The sequence below is a fragment of the Strongylocentrotus purpuratus genome, unplaced genomic scaffold (genome assembly GCF_000002235.5).
Source record: "Strongylocentrotus purpuratus isolate Spur 01 unplaced genomic scaffold, Spur_5.0 spur5_scaffold_2, whole genome shotgun sequence".
NCBI lineage: Eukaryota > Metazoa > Echinodermata > Echinoidea > Camarodonta > Strongylocentrotidae > Strongylocentrotus > Strongylocentrotus purpuratus.
Window position 1 is genome coordinate 14,249,432 of NW_022145605.1, and position 13,299 is coordinate 14,262,730.

Sequence of the window (13,299 nt, forward strand, 5' to 3'; positions counted from 1 at the left end):
AAATGGAATGTATGGAATGAACAATAAGATATACAATACAGTAAATGTAAGTATTATATTGAGCCCCCCTCCCCCAAAAAAACATTCCCTAACAAAACAACAAGCAGTTACCATAAAATGATTTTCCAGTTTTAAGTTTTTAGATCAGTCAATAAACTGTTTTACAAAGGGAAAGTATCACAATCTTACCCATACAATTGTTTTTCTTTTTATGCATGTATTCCTTTGTATTTTCTAATGTATAGATTGTACATTATTTTGTTTTTGTATGTTTTTTAAAAATTGGAATGGGGAAAAAATAGATAAACTTTGAAAATATTAGACCAAGCCTTTCCCTTTCCTAAGCTATAGCACAGAAACGTGGCAGCGCTTGTTTGATAACTGTATCAAGTAAACTCGACCGTATCCTTGCCATGAATCATACCGTGGAGGTCCATGATCATACAGGCAGGCAGGGTGCCTCATGTCTGCGTCCAATTCTCCAGGCTAACTTGTCAAAAATGGATGATTTATAGAATTCTCAAACTCTTAACAAGATGAGGAAACAGCTGCTTGAAGTCGGTAACGAGATCGGACCTTGGACAATTTTCCAATAATATCGAAGACTGGTTCATAGATTGTTTGAAATGTCTTGATTTTCTCAGAAATGAAATTATCCCAGCATGACGTCTGAAATTCATGTAGGTTTCTTTCACACAATTGTATCAGTAGTATGTCGAGTGACATGATTTATTTATTTTACTTCATTTATTGTTCAATGCCAGATTACTATTGGTAAATAGAGATTATTACTGGTTACCGGTAAGATTATTTTCATAAATGTACATTACACATACAATTCACTTGATAAATGAATGCATATCTGAGTAAATCATGCATTTAAAAAAGAAATCATTGTATAACTTGAAGAAATGATACATTAAATTCCACAAACAAATCAGTATTCTGTAAGCCTTTTATCCTATCTATTTTTCTTAAATGGCAAGATGTGATGTGGAAATAATTTAGTGTGCCTAATGATATTCCAATTGCAATCTCAGTTGTTCATGTATAGGTCTGTATTGTTAGTTGTTCCAATGGAAATTGCAAGAAGCAGAGCGAACAAAATCAGATAAAAAGAAAATATTAAAGTTAACTAAATATTTAAAAATTTGAGATCACTATCACATGGAAATATCAAATTGACTAGTAGGTAACACGACTGTGATGTAGTATCAGACAACTCTCTCAATTGCTCCTGTACAAGTAATTAATATAAAGTATATGATTTTTCTTAATTTTATTGCAGAACAGGATCCTTTAATAGGAGGACATCAAATGATTTGTTTATCCATAGTACTGTCTTGAGTAGATTATGAAAGTCACATAGAAGATGAATATAAATTTCGGATATTTTGATGAAGAACAAGCTGGAGAATTATCTAAAATAATGTCATTTTCAAAAGGCTGATTTCCTAGTTTGAAGTTCACATACATTTAATAGCATGTTCAGCTTTCAAACATGAACTTTCTTATCATCTGTTTTTAATATTCCTTTCAAACTTTCACCACCCTCCCCTCTCTCTCTCAATATTCTGCTTTCACATTTAATAAAACATGTCATAGTAGTTGGATTGCCTCTGAAACAAACCATACCCCATGAAAAATACAATACTGCTTAGCTAAGATAAGAAATCATGAGCTAGCTAGCTGGCAGACACGAGTCTAGCCTAGTCTGGCAGCCGTAACTCTGGCAGAGCTAGAGCACGGCTAGCTTTAGGACTCCTCTGTCAGCCAGCACAGCGGCACTGCTGCAAGGCACGGCAGCCAGGTCGTCTGTAAAACGAGATAGACAATCAGACTTCACCATGTCATCTGGGTGATACTTTGCAGGTTGTATCCCCTGTTTCTCTCTCTCTCTCTTCACACCAAATTCAAAGGAGTAAAATGATCCAAGTAACACTTACATTATGACATACCTTTTTGTATGTCCCACAGAAATCTTATTTGTATTTATGTAATATGTCGTTGTAATTTTCACACATTTCCAAAACATATGGAAAAGGCTATTGAAATTGCTTCTGACTCACTGTAGGAATATCGATTATTCAATAAAAAAATCTGATCTTGTTACACAGAATTTAAATTAGCATGGTAGCCAATATCCCTTCATCTTTAGATAAGTAATGTAATTATTGATCATGTGTAATTGGCCATTTCTGTTGCTTTTGTTGCTGTTTTTAACTTTTTGTTGTAATGATGATGATATTGTGGTGAGCCTAGCACTCATAATCACTAGTTAGTCTTTAGTGCCCTTCAAGGATTACCACCAATTCTCCAAACTTGCTACAGTTGTTAAACCAAAATAAAATAACTTAATCAATATGAACCTTTACCAGGTACACTAAGTTGAGACAAATTTTATGTACAGTGCTTTTTTTAAAATGGACATGAGTTTGATGGTTGATCAAAGTGAAGCTGTCTGTCAAGTGTGACATTCAGATGAAGTCAGTTTTTAATTTGGGATATTTCTTTGAAAATCCTCAAAAGAAATAGGAGCCTGTGACCTTTTCTGTAACCATTCCTCCTGACAGATGTTCAAAATCAAATACTCTAACCTTTCCTTTCTTTGTCAAGTTTCGAGACTAAAAAAAGATCATTGAAAGCTCTTTCAGCATCATATGACTCTTGTAGGTGTAGAAGGGAACTGTCATGAGATATTCACAACTTTGAACTAATTCTTAGTACTTGCCATGATTTCAGTTTTCATTAGAAGTTTTCCAAGAACTGTAAGTTCCACAAAGCTTTCTTCTTGTACTGTACTTAGTTTCTGTATAGCAATCGTTTTGTTTTTTAGTGCTGAGAGTTTTGTTCATTTGCAGCAATAGGGGAGTTTGGTCAAAAAATTTGTATGTACATGTACATTGTATAATTCATGCAAATCATATTGTTGTTAAGATATTTGATAGGAGTAATACTTCCCAGAAGAATTCAGAAACACAGACATTTCTTATTTTCTACAGCATAACTTAAGATTATCAAATATAACAAATTATTACAAATGATCAAATATCTTCATTTTTATGGATTCACAAAGAAATGCAAATTACTTTTTGTGTAACGGTACCAAAAAAAAATACATTGTGGGTGTTAGTCTCTGCGTATGCCTTCTGAGGATCCAAAGTGATTGTGAATGTTCTGTTCTTTGTGCTTTCATCATCCAACAAATTAAGTCGTAATTAGAAAAGCAGTGAAATGGATCTTATTTCATCTAATTAGAATTATCTTTATTGAGATCTAGATCTAGAAGTCATGTCTGATTTGTGTCCAATGTACCCCTGGGAAGTCCCAAGTTGATCAAAGACGTATGATGTCTAAATAAGAAACATATAACGGGCTGGAGCTCATTAATGTGATGAAATGAGAACATGACTTGGGTAGGGCAGCCTAAGCTTTACTACTCCATCTTGATTAGTGTTAGTCCAAAAATGAGAGTTCCTTATGCAAGGGACGAGGCCTCATTAAATACCATTTATATCGGTGTTAGAGCTTACAGTTGTCCCACATAATTTGCATGGTAAGCTTTGCTCAATATTCCATTGGCACAAATTTTCTTCTAAAGAAAGATGTTCTTGCTCCGGAAAGTAGTTGGGCTTTTCTCAGAGATGTCGGGCCATATTCTGCATTAGAAAAATTCATTCTAAGGTTAGAGTCCAGATCAATATTAAAAGAATTTGAACGAGGTCTATAAAGTGTTCCCTTTGACTTTCTTTCTCACATTGGGCTTCAATGAATAGATCTGTTCACTTATTTTATGCATACATTTTTAACATTAGTTTTTTTTTAACAATTAAAAAGCTTGCCAGAGGCTTGTTTGACATGGCAGCAACAATTGCATGCAATGTGAAAAACATTTGTTAGTATACCATATTGCATAGCAGGTAAATCAAATAGTTGGTCACCAATTTCACCAAGGGTTTGGAGAAGAAACACTCATAAATTGAAATACATTAGTGAACAGGTCTATAATTAAGAGAATGTAGCCCAATAGAAAATGCTAAGGGCAGGGCTTACATAATAATATTCATATTTCTCACGAGATCATTATGATTCATATCAATACCAAAAATTGCAATCTTGTTAAAAAATTATTTTTATAAAAACAATATTGTTGTTTGATATCAAAATATTTGCAAGCTTCAAAGAAACTTGTGACCCCTTTACTTCCCGGCAAAGTCTGGAAATGGGTAATAAAGGACATCCACTTCAGAGGGAAGTCCATCACAAAATCAATTTACTTTTAATTGTTTGTGAGAAATCTGATGAGATCATAAGAAAGTTATGATTTCTTATCTTGTAATCTACATCTAAATCTAAACTTTAATTGACAGTTCTTTGATATTCATGGTGAAATGCTCTCTTAATTTGTTTCTAACTGAGATTTTTGTATAAATATACCCTATTTCTGAATTGTGGATAAAGAATTAGATCTAATTCAGCAGGATGGGTATATGAACATGCCTCCTTTCTATTTTAAGGGTACAGACTTTGATCAAATAATATATTGAGAGAAAAATAGAAAGTTTAGTATATAATTTGTAGGGTAGATATATACATGAAGAGCACTGTTGTGCAAAAGTTTCTGGTTGTATATCGTTCTTACTTTTTCTTAGAGCATAGAGACATATTGTGATATGCGCTATATACATGTAAGTATGGTATATTATTATTATTACCAGTCTGTTATGGCTCTTTGTTTCAGACAATGATTTTATTTGATTATCAATAGAGTCTGTTTAAAGTTGGGATATTTGGCTCTGTCCGACCACTTAGTTTAAGAAGTGAATTTCAGATTAGGTTGAAGAGACTTTCTCAGAAGTTTCCATGTGCAATATTTCACAGTTCGCCTACACCAGACTTGTGGGAATAACATTTACGTGTACAAATTTCACAGGCAGCAAAACTCCTGGCACACTTTGAAATTACTCAGAACTTGCTGGAAAATGTTAAGTCCTGGTTCTGGTCAGGAATTTATGATGATGAATTTTCTTACGAGTTGGTTCTTCTGGAGTTGGTGGAGGGTTTGCGCATTGCGTAAGATTTGTCGGTCACTACCGCCAAGTGCACTCTTGGTGACCGATAACATCTTATGGTGGGTCAATTATTATATGAACAATGTCAAATTCCCCAAGAGAACACTTAATTGTATGTCTCTAGAATGAAATGCTGTCCGTCTTCCTCAGTACTGTGATCTCGGCATACATCCACAGCCTGAGGTCTCGGGGGCTCTTTAACCTTGCGGCAGGCAGGGTGAGTGGGTTGATGCACTCAGTACATGCACATGTATATCCACCTTTCTAATAATAATACAATCGAGAGTGTGAAATCTCACCCTCAGGGTAACATGTCCCAAAAGGCTTTCTTGATTAGTTTCTAATAATTTCCAACAGTTTTGGAGAAATCTAGACACTCTGTAGACAAATTTGAGATAAGAACCGTAATCTAATTTTTGGGTTTATTCGGAGCAGATGTGGTGAGAGGTGTGTGATGTCAATGCTGTGCTGTCACAAAGCTTCAACACTTGTTGTGTGTGTTGTGAAAGTGTGCTCAAGGCATGTATGCTGATTAAGAAAGAGATCTGGATCCGTTTGAGATTTCTGTTTCATTGTTTCATACAGCTGAAGATAGTTAAGGAAATGGGGTCAAGAAATTTATTTGCTGGATATTAAATACTTTTGCATCATAATCAGTTTGGCCAACTTTCAGAAAAGTTTCAGGATATCCAAATTAAATTTGAACTACATGTAGGTTGAATTCTTATAACCAACTGAAGTTTGTAGGCATTAAACACTTGCCAATCATTGTAACAACTGTCCTGCACAAACTTTTACCTACCCCTTAAACCCTGTCCTTTAAAACCCAGTTTGTTCTACAATGTGCTCCACCAACAATTAATCTGTGGTGAAAATAGAGTAAATGGACTCTGACCCCTAACTCTAACTTTATTTCTGAACCTACCTAAAATTCACAATCGCAAAATTAACATTAAACTTTGCCTTTAGCGAAATAAATCCAGAGCAAATGTCATCAAAGCAAAGGTTATAGAACTGCAAATCCTATAAAATCTGTGATGAAATAAACCTAGCGAAAATTATGTAATGCTGTACAGGGGTAATAGTGATTCTGTGCATCATATCACAACTTTATTAAAATATTATCAGTTAAAGATGGTTGTTTCTTACACAAAATAAACGTTAATGTATCAAGTGTGTTAAGAGCCAGAAAGGTGTTAATTATGTACAAAAATGACATGTTTTTGCATTCTTCTGACCCCAAAACAGATGTTCAGATAGAATTTCATATAATTTCTTTTTTATAAAGAGCTTTCACCAATTTTTCCTTTCATAAAAAAGATAGCATTGATTACATGAAAATCCTTTTGCATCGTGGATTACGTGAATTTCCTGACTGACATTAGGATGAGCCTGAGTCCATCCAAAATGACAAACTGATATACAAAAGACCTGAGGCAATAATCATCTTTGATATATCCTACAATGAATCTTAATTGAATTTATATGTTTTACTACTTGTGCTACTCCGTTGAGGATATGACAGCCCCTGCTGCACCCTGAAACTGAAACTATAGCACCCCAAGAAAAAAAAGATTGGAATATATTCACGTGACGGAATATTTCCCAAGGAAAGATTTGATTCACACCAGCCGTTATCTAATTTAGAGCTATCAGAAGACGCGATCGCAAGGCTTTAAAGCTTGTAATTGACCAATGAAAAGAGATTGGAATAATATGAGTAAGAGTGACTGAATGAGTTACAAGAGAGAGAGAGAAATATTGGGCTTAATTGTGTTCATTTTGGTAAATAGGTGAAATTATGTTATCAGGAAACGTCCGTACAAGCACAGCCGCACGCTTCCCTGCTACTCGGTACGCCGTGCCTATGCAATGTTTGGAAGTGTTTTAAGCCGGTAAATCTCGAAGAAATTAAGATTGTCATGATAACTTAAGTAGGTATAATAGAGAAGTTAAGGAAGCCTGAGGCAGATAAGTCGTGATGATAAGTCTCTCTTTGTAAAGGGAAGCTATTGATTAGCTTACTTTTACACCTCAGCACGCTCTGAAAGCGTTCCCACTCACCCTTAACATGGTAGCAGTTGTTCACACTCGTTCAAATTTACTTCTTCCCTAGTTAATTGTGCTTGTTATGTTTTTATTGAAATTCTTTAAAACTATATTGCATTTTTCAACCACATAACCATTTCAAAACAAGCCTTTTGAAAAGTGCATGTCAGTATTTAAAAAAACTATGCTGTTTATTGGTTTCTATTGAATTTTCGCTTTATGAGCTTAGAAGTGAGCAGTCAATTTAGCTGAAGAAAGTAATCCAAAACTTCACCTGATGCAGAAGCTTTGATTTTGAAAACCGCACTTTTGTATACTGTACGTGTGTGTAATTACAATTGTATCATTTCTTTGTCCCTTTTTAATAGGTGTTAGTTTTTGCATTGTGTGTAGGATCATCTATCTATAAGTTTTTGTAACTTTTTGATGATCCAACCACTTCGTAATTACCTTTAGAGCACTTTCGATTTTATTGGCTTATGCATATCTAAGAAATATTTGAATTGTATTCTTTGACTTTGCATGTTTTTCTGAAAGTTGTGAATAAATTCAATTTAATAGTGGTTGAATGTATTTTCACAACTTTGTAATCTTTATAATTTTTCTTTCTTTTCAGGAAGCCCGTAAGAAGAGAGAAGACAGGGCCAAGAGGTTTGGTGCATCAAGCAAAGATAAATCAGGAGAGAAAGAGGAGGAGGAGGAGGAACAGGAAGATATATCAAACGTTGTACTAGCCCCAGGATCTAAAATAGGTAACATGCTCTCTCTCTCTCTCTCTCTCTCTCTCTTTCTCTCTCTCGCTTTCTCTCTCTCTGCCTCTACCCCCTTCCACCCCCGTCTCTTCATCTTTCCCTTTCTTTCTTTCTCTTTCTCTCTCTCTCTCTCTACTCTTCTATTTCTCCCTCCCCCTTTTTTCTGCTCCTTTACCAACTCTCTCTATTTATCTGTCTTCCCCATTCTCACTTTCACTATAATGCATTCAAGTATTCTCTCCACTGCCTTTTCCCTTTTTCTTTCTCTCTCCATCTCTCTCTCTTTCTCTCTCTCCATCTCTCTCTCTCTCCCTCTCTCTCTCTCTCTTTCTCTCTCCATCTCTCTCTCTCTCTCTCTCTCTCTCTCCTTGCCTTTTTTTTTTTATTTTTTTTTACTCATTCCTAGATGCTAACTATGAATACATAATGAAAGAAAGTGAGAAACATGCCCTTCAATCGTTTATTCCCTAAAACAGAATTATCAAGACTCAGTAAAAAGGGGAATATGTCTTTTTGAACGGAACATATATTTGTGATATGTTTTTGAACAGGTAGGAAGAGACCAGAGGGAGACGTACTTACAAGTATTAATCATCATGAACAGCACGACCCGATAACATATTCAAAATAGCATATCTCCCTAACATTTAAATGCTTGATGAACCGTAACTAAATTGTGGATTCAGATTCTAGTTACTGATAAACGTCATGTTTAATAAGCTTAGTCTTGCAAGAATCGGGCAGTCTCTGAAAAACTTCCAAAAATGGGTAACATGTTAAGATCTTCAGAAGATAAGGAGATCTGTCAAATTATGAAAGGAAAAAATAAATCATATGAGTCAGTTTTTATGGGGTATAACAGAGATGAATATTGACATTAATGCTGTGACAGTGATAGGTGGATGTGCATAGAAAACAAATATTATTTCGGTTTGATCCAGATTAGAAATGACATCTTTCTTTTAATCCTTCCCGTTGTACCTCAATTCACCAACGCATCTCAAATAAAGGCATGTTCCCACTTGATAGAGTAAACTGGTGAGGCAAAAAAGAAAATATGTAAATTTTTAATAAATGGAAAGTGGGGATGAGGGAACATTACCTGCATGAAACAGGGCCCTCAAGTTTCTGGTAGATTTAAACTGGGCTCCACACTTTACTTTTTGTGTCAGTGACTCCAGATGACATGAGTCCCCTTTAAAAAATATTTTTTAAAAATTTAAGAGGGGGGGGGGGAGGGGCATGTGTTCCATGTACATGTTTTGATTTAATGGAGACCTTTTGTTTGTTCTTGTCCTCAGTCTTAAATGCATAAACAATTCTCTTTCACTCTTTTATTCATGATTTGGGGTTCTTGTCAAATGTTTGTGAATGACTTGTATTGTTTTATGGATTTAAATTTTGTTAATTATGTAGACTTTGTATTTATCAGTTTTTTCTGGGACTGTTTTTACAAACAGAGATGCCCTCTTTCGGGCTTTTTCATGCTTCATACTGTACAGAACATATCCTTTGCTTGGAACCAGAAGGGCATTAACTCATATACCGAGTTAACACCCTTCTGGCTCTCAACAGACGATAATCATGAGGCTCCAACATGCTTGGGTCACCTTTCAGGTCAATTGGATAAAGTTAAATGGCATCCTTGCACAAGGATATTCTATCAATGAACCAAAATAAAATGAATTTAAAACAAAACACTCTTCCACTTGTTTTGAATCAGATGGTAGTCCTGTTCGTTTTGAAGCACTTCATCTGATAGGCGTTGACGACATGAGTACCCAGGATATCTTCAGCTATTTCCAGAGCTATGATCCGTCCTCTATAGAATGGATCAACGACACATCATGTAAGTATACATATGTACATGTACATTTACTCTTTAATTTCACATACACCGGTAACAGCATTTATTATTCAATTCAACAACTCATAGTTAAGAGGTTGGTAACACATGTAGTAATCACTCCTTGAAGAAATTTGGATTCCAACTTTTAGATTTGGTGTTTAGTAGCCAAGGCTGAATTTTATAAAGTCAGCTGGAAGATTTAAAGGTATAAAGTTTAAGGTATAAATTCTTTAAAGTTCATAACAGATTTTGTGAAATGTCATGCACGCAATATGATACAAATCATATAACCTGGGCAAAGGCATGGGGAAATCAAGTTTTGGGGAATAAAAAGGGGAACTTGATGGGATTAAACTACATAGAGCGATTGGTAATTAGTGAGGACATGACGTCACAAACTAATAACCATCTTGGCAATTTGTGTTGTGATTCTCATTGTTCTATAGTTTTACATACTTTTTCAAAAATTCATAACTTTCTTATTAGGTATCCGGTTTTACTCAAACTTTTTCTGATTGGTTTGTCTGATTTTTCTGCTTTTATTGAAAGTAATAAGTTATTTTTCGAGTGGACTTGTCCTTTAAGTTTTGAGGACAAAGTGAACCTATACTTACATAAGTTTGTAATCCAAGCCCTTAGCACAAACATTTGACATAAAAGGCCCGAATTCACAAAGGAGGTTTAAATTTAACCCATGGTTTAAATCTTTATTTACATAACCCATTGTCAACAATTGGCGCAAAATAAGCGCGACACACTCAGAGGTCCAATATTAGACGCGCGCAAGGCAAGGTACGCTTAATATTTTGCGCTAATTTTTAAACCATGGGTTATATAAATGAGGGTTTAAACCATGGGTTAAGTTAAACCTCCTTTGTGAATTTGGGTCAAAGCCTGCAGCAAGTGTTCCCAGAGCAGATGCTAGATGAACAATGAAGTAGAAAGAGATACATGTATTAAGATCTATTAAAAATAGCCCAACTTTAATTCCTGTTGACAATGATTGCGAGGAGCAGATCTAGACTGTAGTAAGAAGGGGATGGGATGAGTAAGATGGAATGATCAATTAAAAGTGACGAGTGCGAGTCTAATTTTAGGCGGAGTTTGTGGAAGACGAGAGATTGTCATGCTGGGTTATATCCTGATAGTGAGAGCCTATTGACAGGTGGATTGGTAGAAATAGATTGACCAGTATATCTATGCTTGTCCCTGTGTTTAGGTTGTAGCAGGTGCGTACAGTACAGAAAATGAGAAGTAAACTTCATAGTGTTCATACGATGTTTACATGTAGCATAAAGCTATTGGCAATCGGTCAAGGTTATAATCTGTTAAGAGATTTTAGATGTAGTAAGCTGTGGATAAATTTTAAAATGTTACTCCTGTAAAAACCAAAAAAATTCATGGCATGTAGCTTTCACAAATTATTATGGATGGCTATTTTTTTAACGGCAAGAAACTTTTGTGAATTGCAAAAGTTGAGTGTTTCGCCAATTGTGATTCAGTCACTTTTGCAGCATGAATTTTTCATGAACTTTCATAAATTCATATGAACCACTCACAAAATGTTGACTATTTCATGCATATACAAATTTTTGTTTTTCATTGTTAATTTTAGTATGAATGACATGGCTCTATGTTGTAGCTATTTATGAAAATGTTAGCAATATTAAAGACTGTTAGATTTCCCGGAGACTATTTTCTCAAGAGTTGATTTCTACGAAAAATATTTTCTGCAGCTTACAGATTGGAATCATTATTTTGTTTTTAATTGTCCATTTTATGGGGTGGAAACGGCTGATGCTATACCTTTAAATAAACACCTTATGGATAAACATAAGAGTCTGAAATTATGTTGTAGTCGTCAAGTAGGAAAATGATACATGACATGGTAGTGCAACTGTTGGATTTTCATCGGGGGTAGAAGAAAAAATAATTGAATGTCTTCCGTTTCTCATCATCTGTGGTTTGTGTGGCTGAGCAAGCGTTCACTATTAAAAATAGAGAAAAAATGATAAGTTAATTGTGTGTGAGGAAAGTTATCTCTCTGTTAGCTAGAAATGCAGGGGACCCTACTTGTCTATGAAGGGGATGTATTCTAGTATTTAACTAAATATACCCTAAAACAAACAATGGTATGATCCTCTGATCATTGTCAGTGGTGGAAACAATGGAAAGTACATTTTGCCTGAGGGGATGACAGGTTCTTGCGTGCCAGTGCCACCTGTAGCTTCTAATGAGCTGTCAGAAAGAGTTTTGAGTTTAAGCCCTGAATGGCGCAAGACGACAGCCTCTAGAGGAAAACCGCTTTTGACGTCATCTCGGGGAGGAAACAATGCTTTCCGCAATGAAACTTGCTCCAAGAAATAACCTCTTTAGGATAGTAAGCAGAATAAAGGCATTCTATCTATCGTGAGATTAATGTTGTATCGAGAGATAAAGAGATGTGGAGGGGGACGTGGGGAGAGAGAGGGAGAGACAGAGAGGGGGAAGGGAGAGACAGAGAAAGAGAGGGGGAGAGGAGGAAATACAGAGAGGGGGAGGGGAGATACAGAGAGGGGGAGGGGAGAAAAGAGAGGGGGAAGGGGGAGACAGAGACAGAGAGAGAGAGAGAGGGAGAGGGGGGGAGATACAGAGAGGGGGAGGGGAGATACAGAGAGGGGGAGGGGAGAAAAGAGAGGGGGAAGGGAGAGAGAGAGAGAGAGAGAGAGAGAGGGAGAGGGGGGAGATACAGAGAGGGGGAGGGGAGAAAAGAGAGGGGGAAGGGAGAGACAGAGAGGGGAAGGGGAGAGACAGAAAGGGGGAAGGGAGCGACAGAGACAAAGCAGGGGGGGGGGGGAGAGGGAGGTACATACAGCGAGCAAGCGGGCCAGAAAAGAAAGAAATCTTGAAAGAGGGGGAAAAGGGAGTGAGTGAAAGCATTGCATGAACAAGAAAAAAGAAACAATCTGAAAGAGAAATAATCTGAAAGAAAGAATAAAGTCTCTCTCTTAATACTTGTAGTCTCTTGTAAAAAAGAAAGAAAGAAAAGAAAAGCAGTTGATTTGATTATTAGAATAACATCATTTTTATAATGTATATGATGATTTTTTTTTTTTTTTTTTAAATCAAGTTATAAAACAAATTCCAAGTATTGATTTAAATGAAGGCACACTGTATCTCTCAGAGTATATAAAAGCAACAGGTTTTTTTTTATATACAACTAGATAATTTGCTTACAGACTACCAGGTAGAATGTTGATATGTAATTGATGAGAACGATATACTCTACAGCATAAACACCTGATTTGAAGAAAAAATTTGAGCATTAATGTTTGAAGGTGTGTCCCTCAAAAGAATATGAAAGCACTGCTTTTTTAGATCGTGCAACTACATGTAGTTGGTTTATTCATTACGCTTATTTTGTTATGTATTTGATGAGAACGATAGATTCTACAGCATAAACACCTGATATGAAGGAGAAAAAATGTTGAGCGTTAATGTTTGAAGGTGCGTCCCCCGAGAGCATATGAAAGCAGCGCTCTTGTAGAGCGTGCAGAGGTCTCAACACCTGTCACCAGGGTGCATTTAGGGCTGTTTG

At 35.8% G+C, this 13,299-nt stretch overlaps 1 protein-coding gene across 2 annotated transcripts in view; it reads left to right on the forward strand.

Moving 5' to 3' along the window:
• LOC754170 (nuclear cap-binding protein subunit 3) overlaps positions 1-13,299 on the forward strand; it is a 60,862-nt gene that overhangs the window by 23,494 nt on the left and 24,069 nt on the right. For both annotated transcript variants that reach the window (XM_030991747.1, XM_030991746.1), the window contains exons 3-4: positions 7,738-7,873; positions 9,597-9,722. In XM_030991747.1, the coding sequence (XP_030847607.1) occupies positions 7,738-7,873; positions 9,597-9,722 (262 nt within the window). The remainder of the gene's footprint in view (positions 1-7,737; positions 7,874-9,596; positions 9,723-13,299) is intronic.